General features: G+C 35.8%; 1 protein-coding gene across 2 annotated transcripts in view; it reads left to right on the top strand.

Moving 5' to 3' along the window:
* Positions 1 to 15,144, top strand: part of TTC27 (tetratricopeptide repeat domain 27) — a 142,282-nt gene that overhangs the window by 73,369 nt on the left and 53,769 nt on the right. For both annotated transcript variants that reach the window (XM_069800479.1, XM_069800480.1), the window contains one exon: positions 7,417 to 7,530. In XM_069800479.1, coding sequence (XP_069656580.1) covers positions 7,417 to 7,530 — 114 coding nt within the window. The remainder of the gene's footprint in view (positions 1 to 7,416; positions 7,531 to 15,144) is intronic.

Raw genomic sequence — 15,144 nt, 5'->3', positions numbered from 1 at the left:
TCCTAATGTTTCTAGAGATTAACAGTTTATTTATCTGAAGGTTTGCTGTCTTGAACAGATGCCCAAAATTTGTTTTTTCAGATTGACACATGCAATCAAATATCACATATTTCATGTTGATAATACTTAAGAAGGTGAGGAATTTATAGGTCCTCAAATTACCACCCTGATTAGTGGTTTCATGTTGATAATACTTAAGAAGGTGAGGAATTTATAGGTCCTCAAATTACCACCCTGATTAGTGGTGTAAATTCCAAAATTATTATTTAGGAATGTTGTCTGCAGTGCCAATGATTATAGATGACAGAAGCTGCGATGAGAATATGGTTAGAAATAATTTGCTTCAGCATCCTGTTTGTTTGTTCCCAAGTTAACCACTGTTGTTTGTTCAGAACTATCATGTAGTCATGATGGTTTATATAAATCGAGGATTGTACTGCAGAATCCATTAGTACAACTTCTCATGTACAAGCCGTGAAGTCAGTAGGCTTGAATTTAGCATACTGTGTTTTGTTGCCACCTTTTCCAATTCACTGTTCAAGAGGAATATTTGTTTTTAATGTCAGGTTATATTTGAATTTTGAACCTAAAGTCAAGTCATCGTGCATTAATGTGATACTCTCAGAGAAAAAAAAGTATTCTATATCATATGTATAAGTATATGGGAATAGGAGTTGTTTCCATCTGAACTTCAGATTATTCTGAAGAATATCAATAAACTGATGGTTTATGAAGAGACCACAGGAGCTCCCCTGTTAGTATGAAAAAAAAATAACCTCTCCAAAATGATAGTGATTTTTCTTTGTCTGGGTTGAATTAGATGGGGATTTACAGATACACATTTTGGTGTAAGGGTTCAATTTTAACACAATTATATAATAATACATATAGAGATTTACATAGAGTAATTATATATCATTATATATAACAATATGAATGAGATGTAATGAGAGTGCTTTTGTGTATAATACTATGATGGGAAATAAAAAGAGGAAGAATCTTGAGGTAGCATTGAACTGAGGACAATGGTGGATCAAAGACAAAAAACTTTTATTCCAATCATTATTCAGTGTTCTGTAATTCTAAGTGCATTTTTGATTTATTGGCAATTTCATCTCCAAGAATACAGAGCATGTGTACTGTGATAATTATGAAATACAAACTTCTAACTTAAATATAGATAAAAGGAGATAGCAGTTCCTTTAGGTGGTTGCTAAGCAACTTTTTTGCATTAAAATATTTATATTCACCAGAACAGCATTCTGTGCTTAAAAACAATCCTTTGACATATATGTTTAAATCAGCTTAAGCATCAAATAACGTCTTGTCTAAATATGTAGCTTACCTTCTGCCTGTTTAGAAAACAGTAATGTATTTTAGTTGTGTATTTATTATATTTTGAGGTTTTGTGTATGTGCATAGTTATTGTGGTTTCCTCTTAATTTCTGGCCACTGAAGGGTTAGTAAACTGTTGAGCGTTGTGATAAGAATAAAAACACTACCAGGAGGAATTCAGGGTCTGTGAAACCTCAGCATTATGTGTTTGCTGGTCATTATATATAATCAGATCTTCTTTTGATTCTTACTTATTTTTAAATCTTTGGGATGGGCAGGTACAGCAGAACTGGTATGTATGCTGGATTTGAACAGAGAAGCTACTTTGTTTCAGCAAACAAGAAATTTTTACTTGTTCATACATCAAGAAAAAAAACCAAAAAGTGGTCATATCAGCTGGCTTGTTTGTTGCCAAGTCATGGTTCTACTGCTTAATTGTAACTAGAAATCTAGTATTTTTTCTTATCCTCTTGATATTTATGCTTTTCAGTACAACATAAAAAAATGCAGTGGCATTGGAAGCCACTTAGTCACAAATGTATATTGTTTTACCTTATAGAGTTCTAACAGAATTACTGTTTAAAGTTACAAATCCTGTTTCAACGAGAAGCTGCCAGTACTACTGGAAATCATCTGCATTCAAGCTCAATTAATAGAAGAGTTGATATTCTAAAGAAAATTCTCAATACTTGTATTATTTTTGTTTCTCTCTGGATCTTGGCTTGCCTTAATCTTTCTTAGGCAATTGGAAATAGTTTTGTAAAGTTCATCTAACTACTTCCCAGGGGAAAGTTTCCTGCACATACTTTTTTCAGAATTGCAAGGATTATCTTTTATAAAATACTATTCTGTTGAAAATATGTAGGTTAAATTTAAAGAAACTTTTCTACAATAATATGGCATCTTTCAGATTTTTCCACAAATCAATTATTTTTAATTGTATTTTATTTTACCTTTTTCTGTTACCAGCTCAGTGCTAGGAGAAACTTCCAAAAAAATTTTTCAAATTTAACAAGTGTCATTTGAACATGACTTTTTTTAATAAAAACTTGCTTTAGTTACACAGAAATTTAAGCGTCAGATTATTTGGATTGGACTGTGGAAAACAAAATCAAATTCTCCCTACTCTCATACTAATTTTCTTCCCTTGTTTCTTAGGATTGAATTCCATAGAACTTTTTATATCAAAGAATCCTTTGCTCTGTGCTTAAAAACAAATTAAGCACTTGAAGGATAGCTTTCAGTGATAGAGTCCTTCACCAGAGATTAAAAGATATGTCTGCAAAGCAACTGCAAGAAGCAAGAATTTTGCCTGTTCATGCCTCAGTCGTATGCCTCCAACTAGGTTTTTTTAATTTACTCGCATGACTACTGTGCACGATGTAGGATGTTGAAAAGAAGCCACAGTATTTTCTCATCTTAGAGAGTAGCATAGAATGAGTTATAAGGTTGTCATTTTGCCTTTGGTTATATTGAAGAAATAAGGTTTTCATGTTAATTATCTGAATGAATTCATGAAAATCATCATATAATGATATACTTGGTTATATGAAGCAAGACTAGCATAAATAGGCATGAATAAATCCACATAAGTAATCTGGAAATCTTAATTATGTGTGGCTTTTCGGAAAAGCAGTATGTTAAATGAAATTGTTACTGAAAAGAAACTAGTAAGGGATTTTTTTTTTTTTTCTAAATCCCTCCCAATGTTTTCTGTTTGTTTGTTTGTAACTTGAAGTATGTTAGCAAATACCTGAGTGAATCTAAACTAAAGGTCGTTTCTTTGGAGGGGATGACAGAGGAATAGAGCAATCCTCAGGGTGCCTCATATCTGTGCCTTCAAGTGAGTCATTTCACTGCATCCTGGCAATTTGGCCAATAAGCAGAATATTTTTGGTTCAGCAATGGACTGATGTGCAAACTCTTGGGAATTCCACAACTGGTTGCAATTAAAAGAACTCAGAGTTTGAAATTCCACTTTCAAATGATAGCTCCATCATAGCAATCACAGTAGTTAGCTAGGCTACTGGTAGTACATCAGTGAGCAAGGTATAAGAATAAAAGAATGGGCTTAGTTGAAGCATAGATTTATAATAAGGAAAAATCAGAAAATATTCAAATTATTTAGAACTGCAGTTAACAAGGATCATCTTTACCTGTTCCAGCTTGTCTAGCATGTCTAATAAGCCCATGTAAACTCTTCCTGACTTTGATGTCAAAAAGAAACTCCTACTTTTCTGAATAGCAGATGGAGTAATGCAGAAGAGTTGCTCTGAACAACCTATACCTTTTATAAGTCATGGCTGACTGATACAATCTTATTCATCTGCACTTCAGAAGACTTTGGTTTGGTTTGGGTTGTCAGTTGCACATCTTATAATATTGTGTAATGCTCCTCTGTGTGTCCCAACTTTCCCAACCCTGGAAAAGTTAACTTTTCTGTTTTATCTTGAATATATTACATTCTTGATTTTTAAACCGCAGGTTGCTTTCTCTGTGTGTAGTTTCCTTAAAACCAAACATTGTAACTTCTTAAATAATATACAGATGTATGTGTACATATGAAATATCAATGGCACAAGCTTCCCTGAAGATTCTTGCTAGCTTGTTCTGAATTTTGTACAGACATTGCAAATTCTGCAACCGTTCTTTCTCTGTTTCTCTAACAGAAAGTTTTTAGAGTGATCAGGGAGTGCATCACACCTAGGTTAAATTCTGAATAATGATGAGGCTGAATCATTCATTAATGGTACCCGAGAGTTAGCCTCAGTTTGGCAGAACTCATGTGGCTGGGTTTGATCTGGGTGTCATCAGTAATGTGCACCTATCTCACAGTTCAGGTATTACTTGCAATTTTGTTCTTACATAGTAATGGAGACATTATAAAGGTTTTGTACAATAACGGACTGCTTTGTTATTAAGACTTTGAGGATCATGTTGTTTCATTCCAACATCATATAAGGATGATGTATTGAATGGAATATTCTGGTTTGTGTAATATTTTGGTAATCTCCTTTTTACACTTTGGTATGACAGGAGAAGATGATATACAGGGTTCTTGTTTGTAGGAAAAAATGTGGGGAAGAATTGGAGAAATTAGTTTTCCCATGTGAAAACATTCCATTCAGTGCATAAAATGTTGTATAACCTTATTTTCTTTCCTTTCTTCTCACCCCATCTAATTTTTCTGGTTTTCTTTTTCTTTATTGTATTATTCATTTCCTAAAGCAAGAACAAAGATGACTTGTGAAGATTCTCAATAGTGTTTTTGTTTTAGAATTATTTTATTAATCTTCTTAGCTGCCTTTGGTACAGTACAATAAGCTTTTCAGATACGTTGACAAAACTTGCATAATCTTGATTTAGTTTTTCTTTTTTCCAGATGTTTTATTGTAACCTATAGTCTCATTAATACAGTCTAGATTTATCTTCAGGTGAAAATATAAAGCTTTGGGACTTACAAGAAAATATTTATTAACTGGAATATGTGGAGATTTGGGGTAGGAGATTAAAGCTTGCTTAATAGTTATGGATACATGTTCTGAAATTATTCTTTACAGCCATTGAGTATATAAATATTTGCGCCCTTTATACATGCATTATTTTGTATCTGTGGTACTTCACACATTACAATTAGGCAATGAAAAGGTGAGCATTTGAGTTCTGGCACAGGACTGAGCTCAGTACAAGTGTAAAATTTCAAGTGTTTCTTAACTGAAAAATAGGCCTGCTTCTCATTGTCCTATGCAGTTGCAGTGCTCTTTTGTATTAATAAAACTGTTAGAGAATTTAAATTTTTCTTCTGTAATTGTAGAGCAGGTATACCTTGCATTTTGTTTTATGAATACCTTTAAAAAGCAGGATGGTTTTCAAGATAAGACTCTCATTGCTCCTGCAGAGGAGTGAAATGTAATTATCGCTGCCTCTCTTCGGCCCTGTATCTCTTCACGTCTCCTCCCTCCCCATATGACTTCATACACACCTCATACAGCATGATTGCTTAAATCACTGCCTAGACAGTGGTGTAGGAGGTATACATAGGGGCAGAGGAGATGCTTTCCTGAGTTGCTGGTTCTCTTGCAGAGCTGGATGGCATGGACACAGAGGCCTTGTGCTATGCCCTGCTTGTGCCAGTTGTGAAGGTGAACCAGAGTGAGGGGGCAAGTACTGTGCTGCTGGACAAGGGCTGTAATTGGACCTGAAAATATCTTTAGGAGCGTTATTAGTCAAGCCCTTTAGTTTTCATTATTCTTTTGAGAGATGTTGTGTTAATTTGAAAAATAAATACTGTTATCTACCATGATGTAGCACAGAAAAAAATTCCCTTTAAGTAAAAAATAAAATAGTGTAACAGAATACCCATAGTGGAGAAAATGAGGGAAAGGGTAACCTTTCTCACAAAAGAAGTTTTTAAGCTAAAACAAACATTGTTCAAGTGTTTGCCTTAACAATCCCATAAGTTGTTGGGTTTTTTTTTTAGCAGCCACCTGGAATGGCCACCAAAGAATAAATTCAGAAACCAGTGTCCTCTGTTAGGAATGCCTTGCTTGTGTCCTGTAGTGGAGGGTTTGTCTTAAGACCAAACAAAAATAGGCAGTAGACTGAACTTCCCATGATGAGACAGGAGAGAGATGAGCTCTCGGAACTAGGATTTGGACCAGTTAACAGATTTACTGATGGTAATTAATTTGTAAAAGGGAACTTGAAATTATATGGAACGTAGAACATTGCGATTGCGTTCCCCTAATACTTCCAGGTCCTCAGCATGTAGAGGATGGTATAGAAGCCTTTGGGTACTTCTTAATGTAATACTGAGTAGAAGTCATGAAAGAATCAGTGCAGAGACTGTTGGTCACAAGAGGGAGGATCAGCTGTTGTTGAAGTGTTTGGTGGTTGTACATGCGTTCATACTGCTTTCATTTATGCTTTCATTTGCTGTCGCCTCTCTTTCCATTGTAGTTTTGCTTGGAGAGAATTTGTTTTAGCTTGTTTCTTTCTGCTTCCTTTCCTGTGAAAACACTAAGGAAAAGAAAAACAGATAGATTGGAATATGACAGGAATTTGTCAAGCATTTCACACAAACCACCAGGAAGGTATACTTTTTAATGCTTTGGGACATCTTTGAGAGGAAGTAATAAAACCACTGAGGCTTTTTCTCCAGTCTACAAATATCTATAGACAAATCTATTTTCTCAGAGAAGCTGTATCATATTTGCAGTGTCAATAAAATTAGCAAGGAAGTTTTCCTGCTGCCTCCCTTTTCAAAGTGAATATCTAACAGAAAAACAGTATACTGTGTCTGAAACCATACTGGAAAGAATCCAGGTGGTCTATGTTGTTATGGGTTATCAAAGTTGTATTGGTTACATATCTCCTACTGGGCTTTCCTAAAAATTAGTGGTTGGAAACTGGCACCAAGTTCCTGGCATCAGGGCAGAGCGTTCCAAGTGATAACCTACTATGTCTTTAGGAAAGCTTTTTACCTAGATCATTCCATATTCCCTATGCATCTACTACACGTCAAAAATTATTCCTGTTATTCTCAAGTCATGGCACATTCTAAATTAATTAATATTCTTCATTTTCTTAGCAATTTCAGCCCATTTAATGTGCAGGTGCTGTTAACGCAGGCAGCAGAGTACCTTGCACATGAGGAGAGGCCAAGACAGAACTGATTTTGTTCAGCCTTAAGAAGTAGGATCCCTGCTGCTGTCTACAACTGTCCAGTGTGCAGGTGTGGAGAAGGCTGAGCCAGACTACTCAGTATCAAATTCCTTATTTTCCTTTCATTCTGAGAAGCTATTTTAATTGGTACAGTTTGGTGTATGCACCATATGGGTACATGTACACACAGTGCTGCAGTAGCTGAGAATGAGAAAGTAGTTTTGTTGGCTGCCTTTTATATTGAAAATAGATTAAGGTAATTGGTACAGCCTTCAATTCATCAAGTAAGTACTACAGCTACATATTTGACTTCCAGAATAGGAAAGAGCATTCATGCTTGAGAACACTGTTAAAAACTTTACTGTCTTCAGTGTGTTTTAAAATGAAATAATGAAAAAATGTTATTTTTCTCGGCAGTGCTTGCTCTCTCAGCCAAAGTTCTGGGCCATTCAGACATCAGCCTTACTCCTTCGGACGAAGCTTGAGAAAGGAAGTACTCGCAGAATGGAACGGGCAATGAAGCAGACTCAGGTAAGACTTCTGAGCTGCCTTGTTATAAATAGGGGTTCTTTATATATCGTATGGAAGCAGGCAGGAGTTAGGAGCTTCTGCAGTTTCTTTCTGTGAACTGTACAGTGAGATAATTTTCTAATTAAGTCTCTAAATTAGATGCCAGTTTTGGGATAAACTCTTATACGTACAAGTAATAAATGGTCACTTTCTTTCAAAAACATGGCAAGTTTTGGAAGATTGAAATTAAAATCTGTTTTCTTACCTCTAGTTTCTGACTTCTGATCTGAGGAGGTTTTTATGTAGAAGTTCACGAATGTGAAGCTGCTACTGCTGTCGTATTTTTAAATAGTTTTTACTCAACTAAATCTGTAGAAAACACTGAAACTTGTAAATAGTTATTGTTATTGTGAGAACAAGAAAACACGTTTGCAAATAAAGCAGCACTTTCAATTTACCGTTTTGATATAATACTTAGTGATTAGTATTTTTATGGCAAGTTTGAGGCAGTGATTAAATAATCTTGCTCCAAACAAAGAGAAGATCAGTTTTCAAATACAAAAAAGAAATTTTAAAATTCTGAAATGTGTCAACTAATAAGATTTATTTAAAAAATAAATTTTTCAAAGGAAAGATCTGTAGGCTTTCTAAAGATAATTTTTTTTTCCCTTCATATTACAGAGTTTTGATAGCCATTTGTCATCTTTATGCTCTTAAGTCTTGTCACACACGAACAGCAGCCATTTCTATATGTCCATCAGGCAACAGTCCTGCTGACTAAAACAGCCAGGAGTGTATAAAACTTATCATTATGGTGCTGTGTAATTAAATCCTGAAAAGCTAATGTTTCATTTAGAATCATTATTGATGCATGGATCTTTGAAGTGCAGCTTGGATGTGCTGCTGCATTTTTCTTTTGCTGAGGAGGACATGGAGTTGCTATAGTGGAATTTCCTGGGGTCAGTAGGAGAGTGTCAAGGAAGTGAGGATTCCAAGTCTGGGAGATGTAGCATCTGATGGCATCTGGGAGGGGATCTCAGAATCCTTGATGCCCTAAGCAATAAAACAGTTGGAGTGTGTCCAACATTTTTGTCTAGCTTGATTAGACCTGAGTACTAGAAACTGTTATACTATACAGTTTGACAGTCTCATGACAGAAATCTTCATGAAGGGGCTATCATTGCAAGTAACATTTGTCTGACTTCATCGTGTGCTGCAACTGCAGTAATGTGAAGGATTTGATTAGCATGCACTGTGACATTTTGGGAGGTGACCTCACAGTAGACACAGAGACACAGAATCTGTGGTTTTAAATATTATCTTTAACCTTAATATGTTTATGTTTTCTTTCATTAAGTTTTCTAGACATTTGAATATAATGACATATTTGTGTTGATTTGATGTGGTATGAAACTTAGTTTCCAAAAATAGTTAAAAGTTGTTTAAGAATTGATGTGTGCTAAATTAATCAAATAACTTGAATAACTTTCCATTTAAGGTTTTCATTCCTGAGTTCCATCAGATCAGAATTTTTTAATATCATGGTTTCTAACAGTTCTAAGAAAGAATCAGTAAACATAGGGTGAATGATGTTATTTTCATACATAACACAAGTTTTTTTGATGTCTCATCTTCATGAAGATGCCAAAGAGCTAGCAAGTTCTGTGGCTATTTATCAGTAGAAAATGGATTTCAAAACCATAGAATTTTCATACAAATTGTTTTTGTGGGGTTTTTTTGTTTGGTTGGTTTTACAATTTCATGTTTACTAGTTCAGATTCCTGTAGAAAGATTAGATACTGAAGATTAAGGGAGGAGGTGGGTCTAAATATGATTAGATTCCCCCATTGGTTGCAATATCAAATTTTTAAAATAATTATAAAAATTCAAGACAGCTTGAATAAGAAGTGGTAAACTAAATCCTCTGTTACTTACTTTAGGGTTGTCTGAACAGTGCATGAGCCATTGTAGGCTCTGACATTGATGCTGGGACTCTCCTGTCTTCTACTGTAGCTCTCCTTCCTTTCCCTATTTCTACCCTTACCTGCTTCTACACTGGGTCTGCAGCTGATAAGCATCTTTTTAGATTAATATCACTGGGCTGGCATATGCTGCTTTTCAGCCTTAAAGCAAGCCAGGCTAGACTGTTGGTTTGTCAAATAAAGCGGTTTTGGGCTACATTTTTTCGTGGCCCTGGCTATGTTTGTTTAACTTATTTTAATTATGTGAAAATAATTGCAGCTATTTTTGAAATGAGGGTATATTGGTTGAATTTAGCTGCCACGCTCCAAGTATTAAATATATCCCTACTTTACATCAAACAGGTTTTATGAAATGATTTTGTAAGTGTTTTTTTCCTAATTGGAAAGCTTAAAAAGGAATGTTCATTTTCAAAACCTTTTTCTGATTACTTTAAAAATCTGAACTACAGATAACATAGTCTTTGGAACAGGTTTTAAAATGATCATTCGGGGTACTCTGAAACATACTTCAGCTAGTAGCTAACTGGATGTGAGGAGGAAAGTGGGGGGTTTTTTGTAACTTTTTCTGGATGCTACTGGTTGTGTGTCCAGTTTTTGCCTAAATGAGGTTTGGATCCACAAAAATAAAGTTGAAGATTTCTAAAGCCAGTACTTTTTTCATCGATTTTTTCTAAGAAAAAGAAACAGTATGTGAAAGCTTAACCAGCTATTTTACATTCCACTAGAATATTTAGTCATGACCAGTATAATATATATTGAAGTCTGGATCAAGGTACTGCCAACCAAAATGTGTCTCTGGATACAGTATGATTTTTTTAAGGTTGGGTATTTGTTTTTTTTCCTTATGGATGTAGGTGAGGAATGGTGAGAAGTGCTAGGGTGGAAAGAAAGGAAAGAGGGGGAGGGAGAAAACAGGAAGAAAAAGCGATCATTTTTGATAAATAGCTCTCCACATAACCAGAAACCTGCCATTTCTACATCAGTTTTGAGATCTTCACCTACCTTCTATTGTAAGAAAGTAATTCAGAAACTATTAATAGTGGAAAATGGGTTGGAATAAGCTGTTAAACCACAAATTACTGCTGAAAGTGCAGCCAGAGCTCAAGTAATAGGATGGGGGAGAAAAGGGGGAATTTTGAGTGGTCTAGGAGCAAATGAAAAAAGAGAAAAGGGAGGGATGATTAAAAAAAACACCCCAAAAATAAACAAACCAGTTTAAAGCACATAAAGGATAGCATCCCACTGTAGTTTCTTGATACATGAAATAAGTGTACTCCTCCATTACAGTGGATTTTTAAATATTTTTAAGATTGAAGCAAAATGAATTAAAATGCCATGCTTTGTACAAAGGATGGTGGGGTAGAAGTGAGACCATTGTTGCTGCAGTGAAAGAGGTGAAGCTGCCACGTGCCTGGTATACCAGTAGCCTGCTCAGGCTTATCCTACAGTGACTTGTTACAGCGACTTCCTGCAGCTTGGTCTGGATGGTTACACTGGCTACCTCTATGCTTGCAGCTTTTCTCAGCTTGTTATGTGCCCCTTTTCTGATTGTATTTTCTGCTGCTCTCTGCACCTCACGATAGCATGCCTGTAAGCTAATCGCCTGGTTTTCCTAACACACAGTACGACATATGCGGTATTTCATACGGTTCTTTCTTGCTTGCTTTTCTTGGCAGCAAAGGAATTTGCCTCTTAGGGGAAGAGAAATGTGTCTTGAAAGGGTGTTTTTAATAAGACTTCAGGAGACCTGGGAGCAGACTAGCAATATTATAGGCTAATCATTATGTCTAAGATTGAAAAGTCACATGAGATCTTGTTTTATATCCTTAGTCATACACAGATGTATGTGCTTGGGAATTCTGTGTCAACTGCCCTGTAATTTTCACTTAAATAATACTTCAGAGTGTCATTTTCTCCAGCAACTAATGTTTTTCTGTGTGTATGAAAAAGGGAAGTAATTATTTTTTTGTTTGTTTATTTGTTTAAATTGTTCTTACTATAGAAACATGCTAGTTGGTGTTCAATTCTTTCAAATTGAAAAATAGTTTATGTACACCTATAGAAAGAAAAGGCTGGTATAGATCTAACAGAACTGGCGTCTTGAGCTCTATAAGCCTGAATGCAACTTTGCTGTTTCGTTATTTTCACATTGATGGACTTTAAATGGTTATGCAAGAAAGTTATGTCATTTATCATAGCAACATGTCCTTTTTATTTTCAAAACTAAACTGTCACCTCCTTGCCAACTTACTCCCTGTCCTTTGCTTTATTTGGCGTTTGTTCTACATTGGACAAATTCAACGTTGAAGGGAAGAGTTCAAAAAGGAGAGGGGAGCAGCCTTCCTCCCACTAGGCTGATCTAGAGATGTTTGAGGCTAACAGATTTCTCCCGCTTCTTTTGCTTCTCAAGTCGTATATCTTTTTGATCAGGCCTCTCAAGACCTGGTTGGAGCAATAGAGTGAGTCTTTTGGTATGACCAAGGGAATTAACAATGCTTGTCCATTCAGCTAAACTATTAGATCACTGTACTAGGAGTTCCTATTCCTATTCCTTAACCCCCTCTTGTACTCTAGGAGTACATTAAATAAGATTTTAATAGTTGCTTTTATTTGTGTTTGGAATGGGAGAGGGGAGGAAGGAGGAGAAAAATTAATTGCTAATAAATTTGTTTCACATGAAGTTGAAAGTTTTAACAAAGTTAGTGGGACCTGTGAGATGCACTGGTGAGCTGAGATTTAAATCTCTTCCTTCAGGAGATTAATAAGTGGAAGACAGACCTCTCTGTAGAGATCCTGCATTGATATCCCAATAGTTGTCAACTATTATGAATTGTATTTATTATTAGAACACATGTTCCAAAAAGTGTTTAAAAAGGGGAGAAAAGCCAGGTGTCTTATAAAACCTTTCCTCAATGAATTCTACACACGATCGCAAGGTCTCCAGAACCCTAGAAATAAACCTTACTACTTCAGAAAGCAATCACAAGAGAGAGTGACCTCTTGGTGATAATTAAGATTTCAGTCTCAAGGCACACATTCCAGAATGTATTTCATTTTGCTTAAGCACATGACAGATTTGACAGAAGATGCTACATGACACAAGTGATTCTGGGGATACACTGAACTCATTAGCACACTTCAAAATAATTAACGTGGTGGTGCTTGGCTCCCTCTGTTTTATTTCCACTATGCAATTATGGGTTTTGTTGGAAAAAAAAAAAAAAATCAGAGATCCAGTCTGCCAAGAGTTATTCAGGAATAACTGAAGTGGTTTTGTACCACTGGCAAAAAAGAGAATGTTGAATAGTATAATTTTCCAGGTAATGATTTCTGCCTAGAAGTTTTCTACTGCACTGTTGTATTTGCCAGTTTGGATCAGTGCTATTAGCCGGTGTGGGGAAAAGAATGAAACCATTCTTTCTGTGCTAAAGTTTCTTCATGTTTTCTTAGCTAGTAGTTTTAAAGGACAAACCTTTTTGCTCATTCAGTACCCAAGCTGTTCCACTTCTAATGTCAATGCACTTTATAAAAGCAGCCAAAAATATTAAGCCTCCTATTTTTTCCAAATGTTTCCCATTGAATCTTAGCTCCGAAGGCATTTACCTTTCTCCCTTCAGACTCTCTTCACTCAGTGTCCTGACAATTCTAATGATGGTATTAGGAGTCATAATGTCAGACAGTAGAATCCTTAAGCCATATTGAACTGTAGTATTACAGTCTTTTTATAGACAAAGTGATGACAGCAAGTTGCAAGGAAAAATATGAATATCAACAGATTACAGGACACAACATTCACATCTTTCTGCCTAAGCTTTGCCCTGGAAGGCATAAGCATTATAAGCTCAACTTCAACAAACTAAACAATTAAAATAATTAAGTTCCACATGTAATCAGACCAGATGCAAGGCATGGAGGACACAGTATTCCCACCTATTGATAAATTGAATAGATGAAGCTTTACAGCTGTATGTCATAAATATAATTGCAAATCTGGAGATAGGTATCCCGAGGTGAGCTAACAAACCACGTTCTGAGATAGCCCGGTACTGGTAGACAGATTTTCTTGAGGCGCATTGTCCAATGCATATGCTAGGTACTACAAACCACACTCTCCCTTTTGCTGAGGCAGTTGTCTGTTCCTCCTATAATGTAATTAAACTCTAACTTAACAGTGATAGCTTTTCTTCTTTTTATTTCTTTCTCCGTCCTTGTCCTTATTTCCCCCTTTAGTGAAAAACAGAAAGCAAAGCTGATGCAAGAAGTCTTTGGATCTATTTTTCAGCATTGACTGCAGTTGTGCCTTCCCCCAGAGCAAGCTGATTTGGGAGCTATAAAAGCAGTGTAACCACAATAGCTTGGAACTTATTGCAGGCTTACTATCTTGAAGTGTATGCAGTTCCTCTGCAGGTTTGCACCCTGTGTGAAGTGTTTTATAACTACTGTTCACCAATGGCAGTATCAAAGCTAGCTAACTAACTACAAATAGGGAACTTGCATCTATACAAGATGCAGTTGTCCTCCATGGGTGAGTCTCCACACATACGATTGCATGAGATATATGTCTACTGGTTTAGGGCAGATGTATGCAGCTATACTGAGCTGTGACAAAAATTTCAATTCATCTCACAGGAAAGGGGGAACCTTCCAAATCTCTTTGGAAGAGGGACTACAACTACCTCTCCTGTTCCTGACTCGTATAAAGATGCAGATTAAAGCTAAGGTTGGCTGGATATTTTTAGCATTTGAGACTGCAGAGTAAGAGAGAGACTACAGTGCTGGACTGCAAACAAATAAGCTGCAAGCATACCAAAAAGGGGGCAAGATGCTTGTATGGAAATGGGGATACTCTCTTCCCTAACGCCAAATGATCTAGCCTGGATTAGGGCTAATTTTAAATGTATCATTGTCAGGGTGAATTGATGGATGATATCAGTATTCTTGCTTTTGCAACAGCAAATGAATGGTCTGGTTTTAAATCCGTCCTTCACAAGTAAGCTTGTAAATCTAGCTTCTTCTAGGACTTTAGGGGAAGTTCTGCTTGTGCCTTTTGATATATCATAAAAATGAATAACATAATTGACAGGTAAACCAGCTTTTTCTTTGAAAACAAAAACATTCAAGGAGGTACACTTGCTTGATAATGATAATGTAATAACTATAAAATCATATTTCATATAAGTACCATTAAATAACTAAAAAATAAATGTAAATGGCATAAAGATAAAAAAATATACATAATACTTTTCTGAAGATTTTGTGTCCTCTCTAAGTGGATTTGTCCTAAGGCTTAAGTCATTAACAGGCTTTAACATTGAAACATATATCCTAAGCGCTGACAGTCAGTAACTTTGGGCTCAATATTTGTCCAGAACAGTAAGCTCATAATTTTGAAAGTCAGTAATGCTGTTGTGCTATTAGAGGCCTCATACGTTTTACCATGCTTCTTTGGGTGGTAGTGTTTGACGACAACAAATCATTTCAAATGGCAATTGCATAGGAGATGCTCTAAATTGCCTGGTATACTGCTTGGCTCTCAATTTCTAATGAAAAGGAAATACTACATCAGACATTCATGAAACCAGTTATCTTCTACTCATGACCTTGACCTCTTCTGTGCTAATTTTGGTATTGAAATGCTTTATATTTCATTTGG

Source organism: Haliaeetus albicilla, chromosome 13 (assembly GCF_947461875.1).
Source record: "Haliaeetus albicilla chromosome 13, bHalAlb1.1, whole genome shotgun sequence".
Taxonomy (NCBI): Eukaryota; Metazoa; Chordata; class Aves; order Accipitriformes; family Accipitridae; genus Haliaeetus; species Haliaeetus albicilla.
The sequence above is the reverse complement of the archived record's forward strand: the minus strand, read 5'-3'. Positions and strand labels throughout refer to the sequence as shown.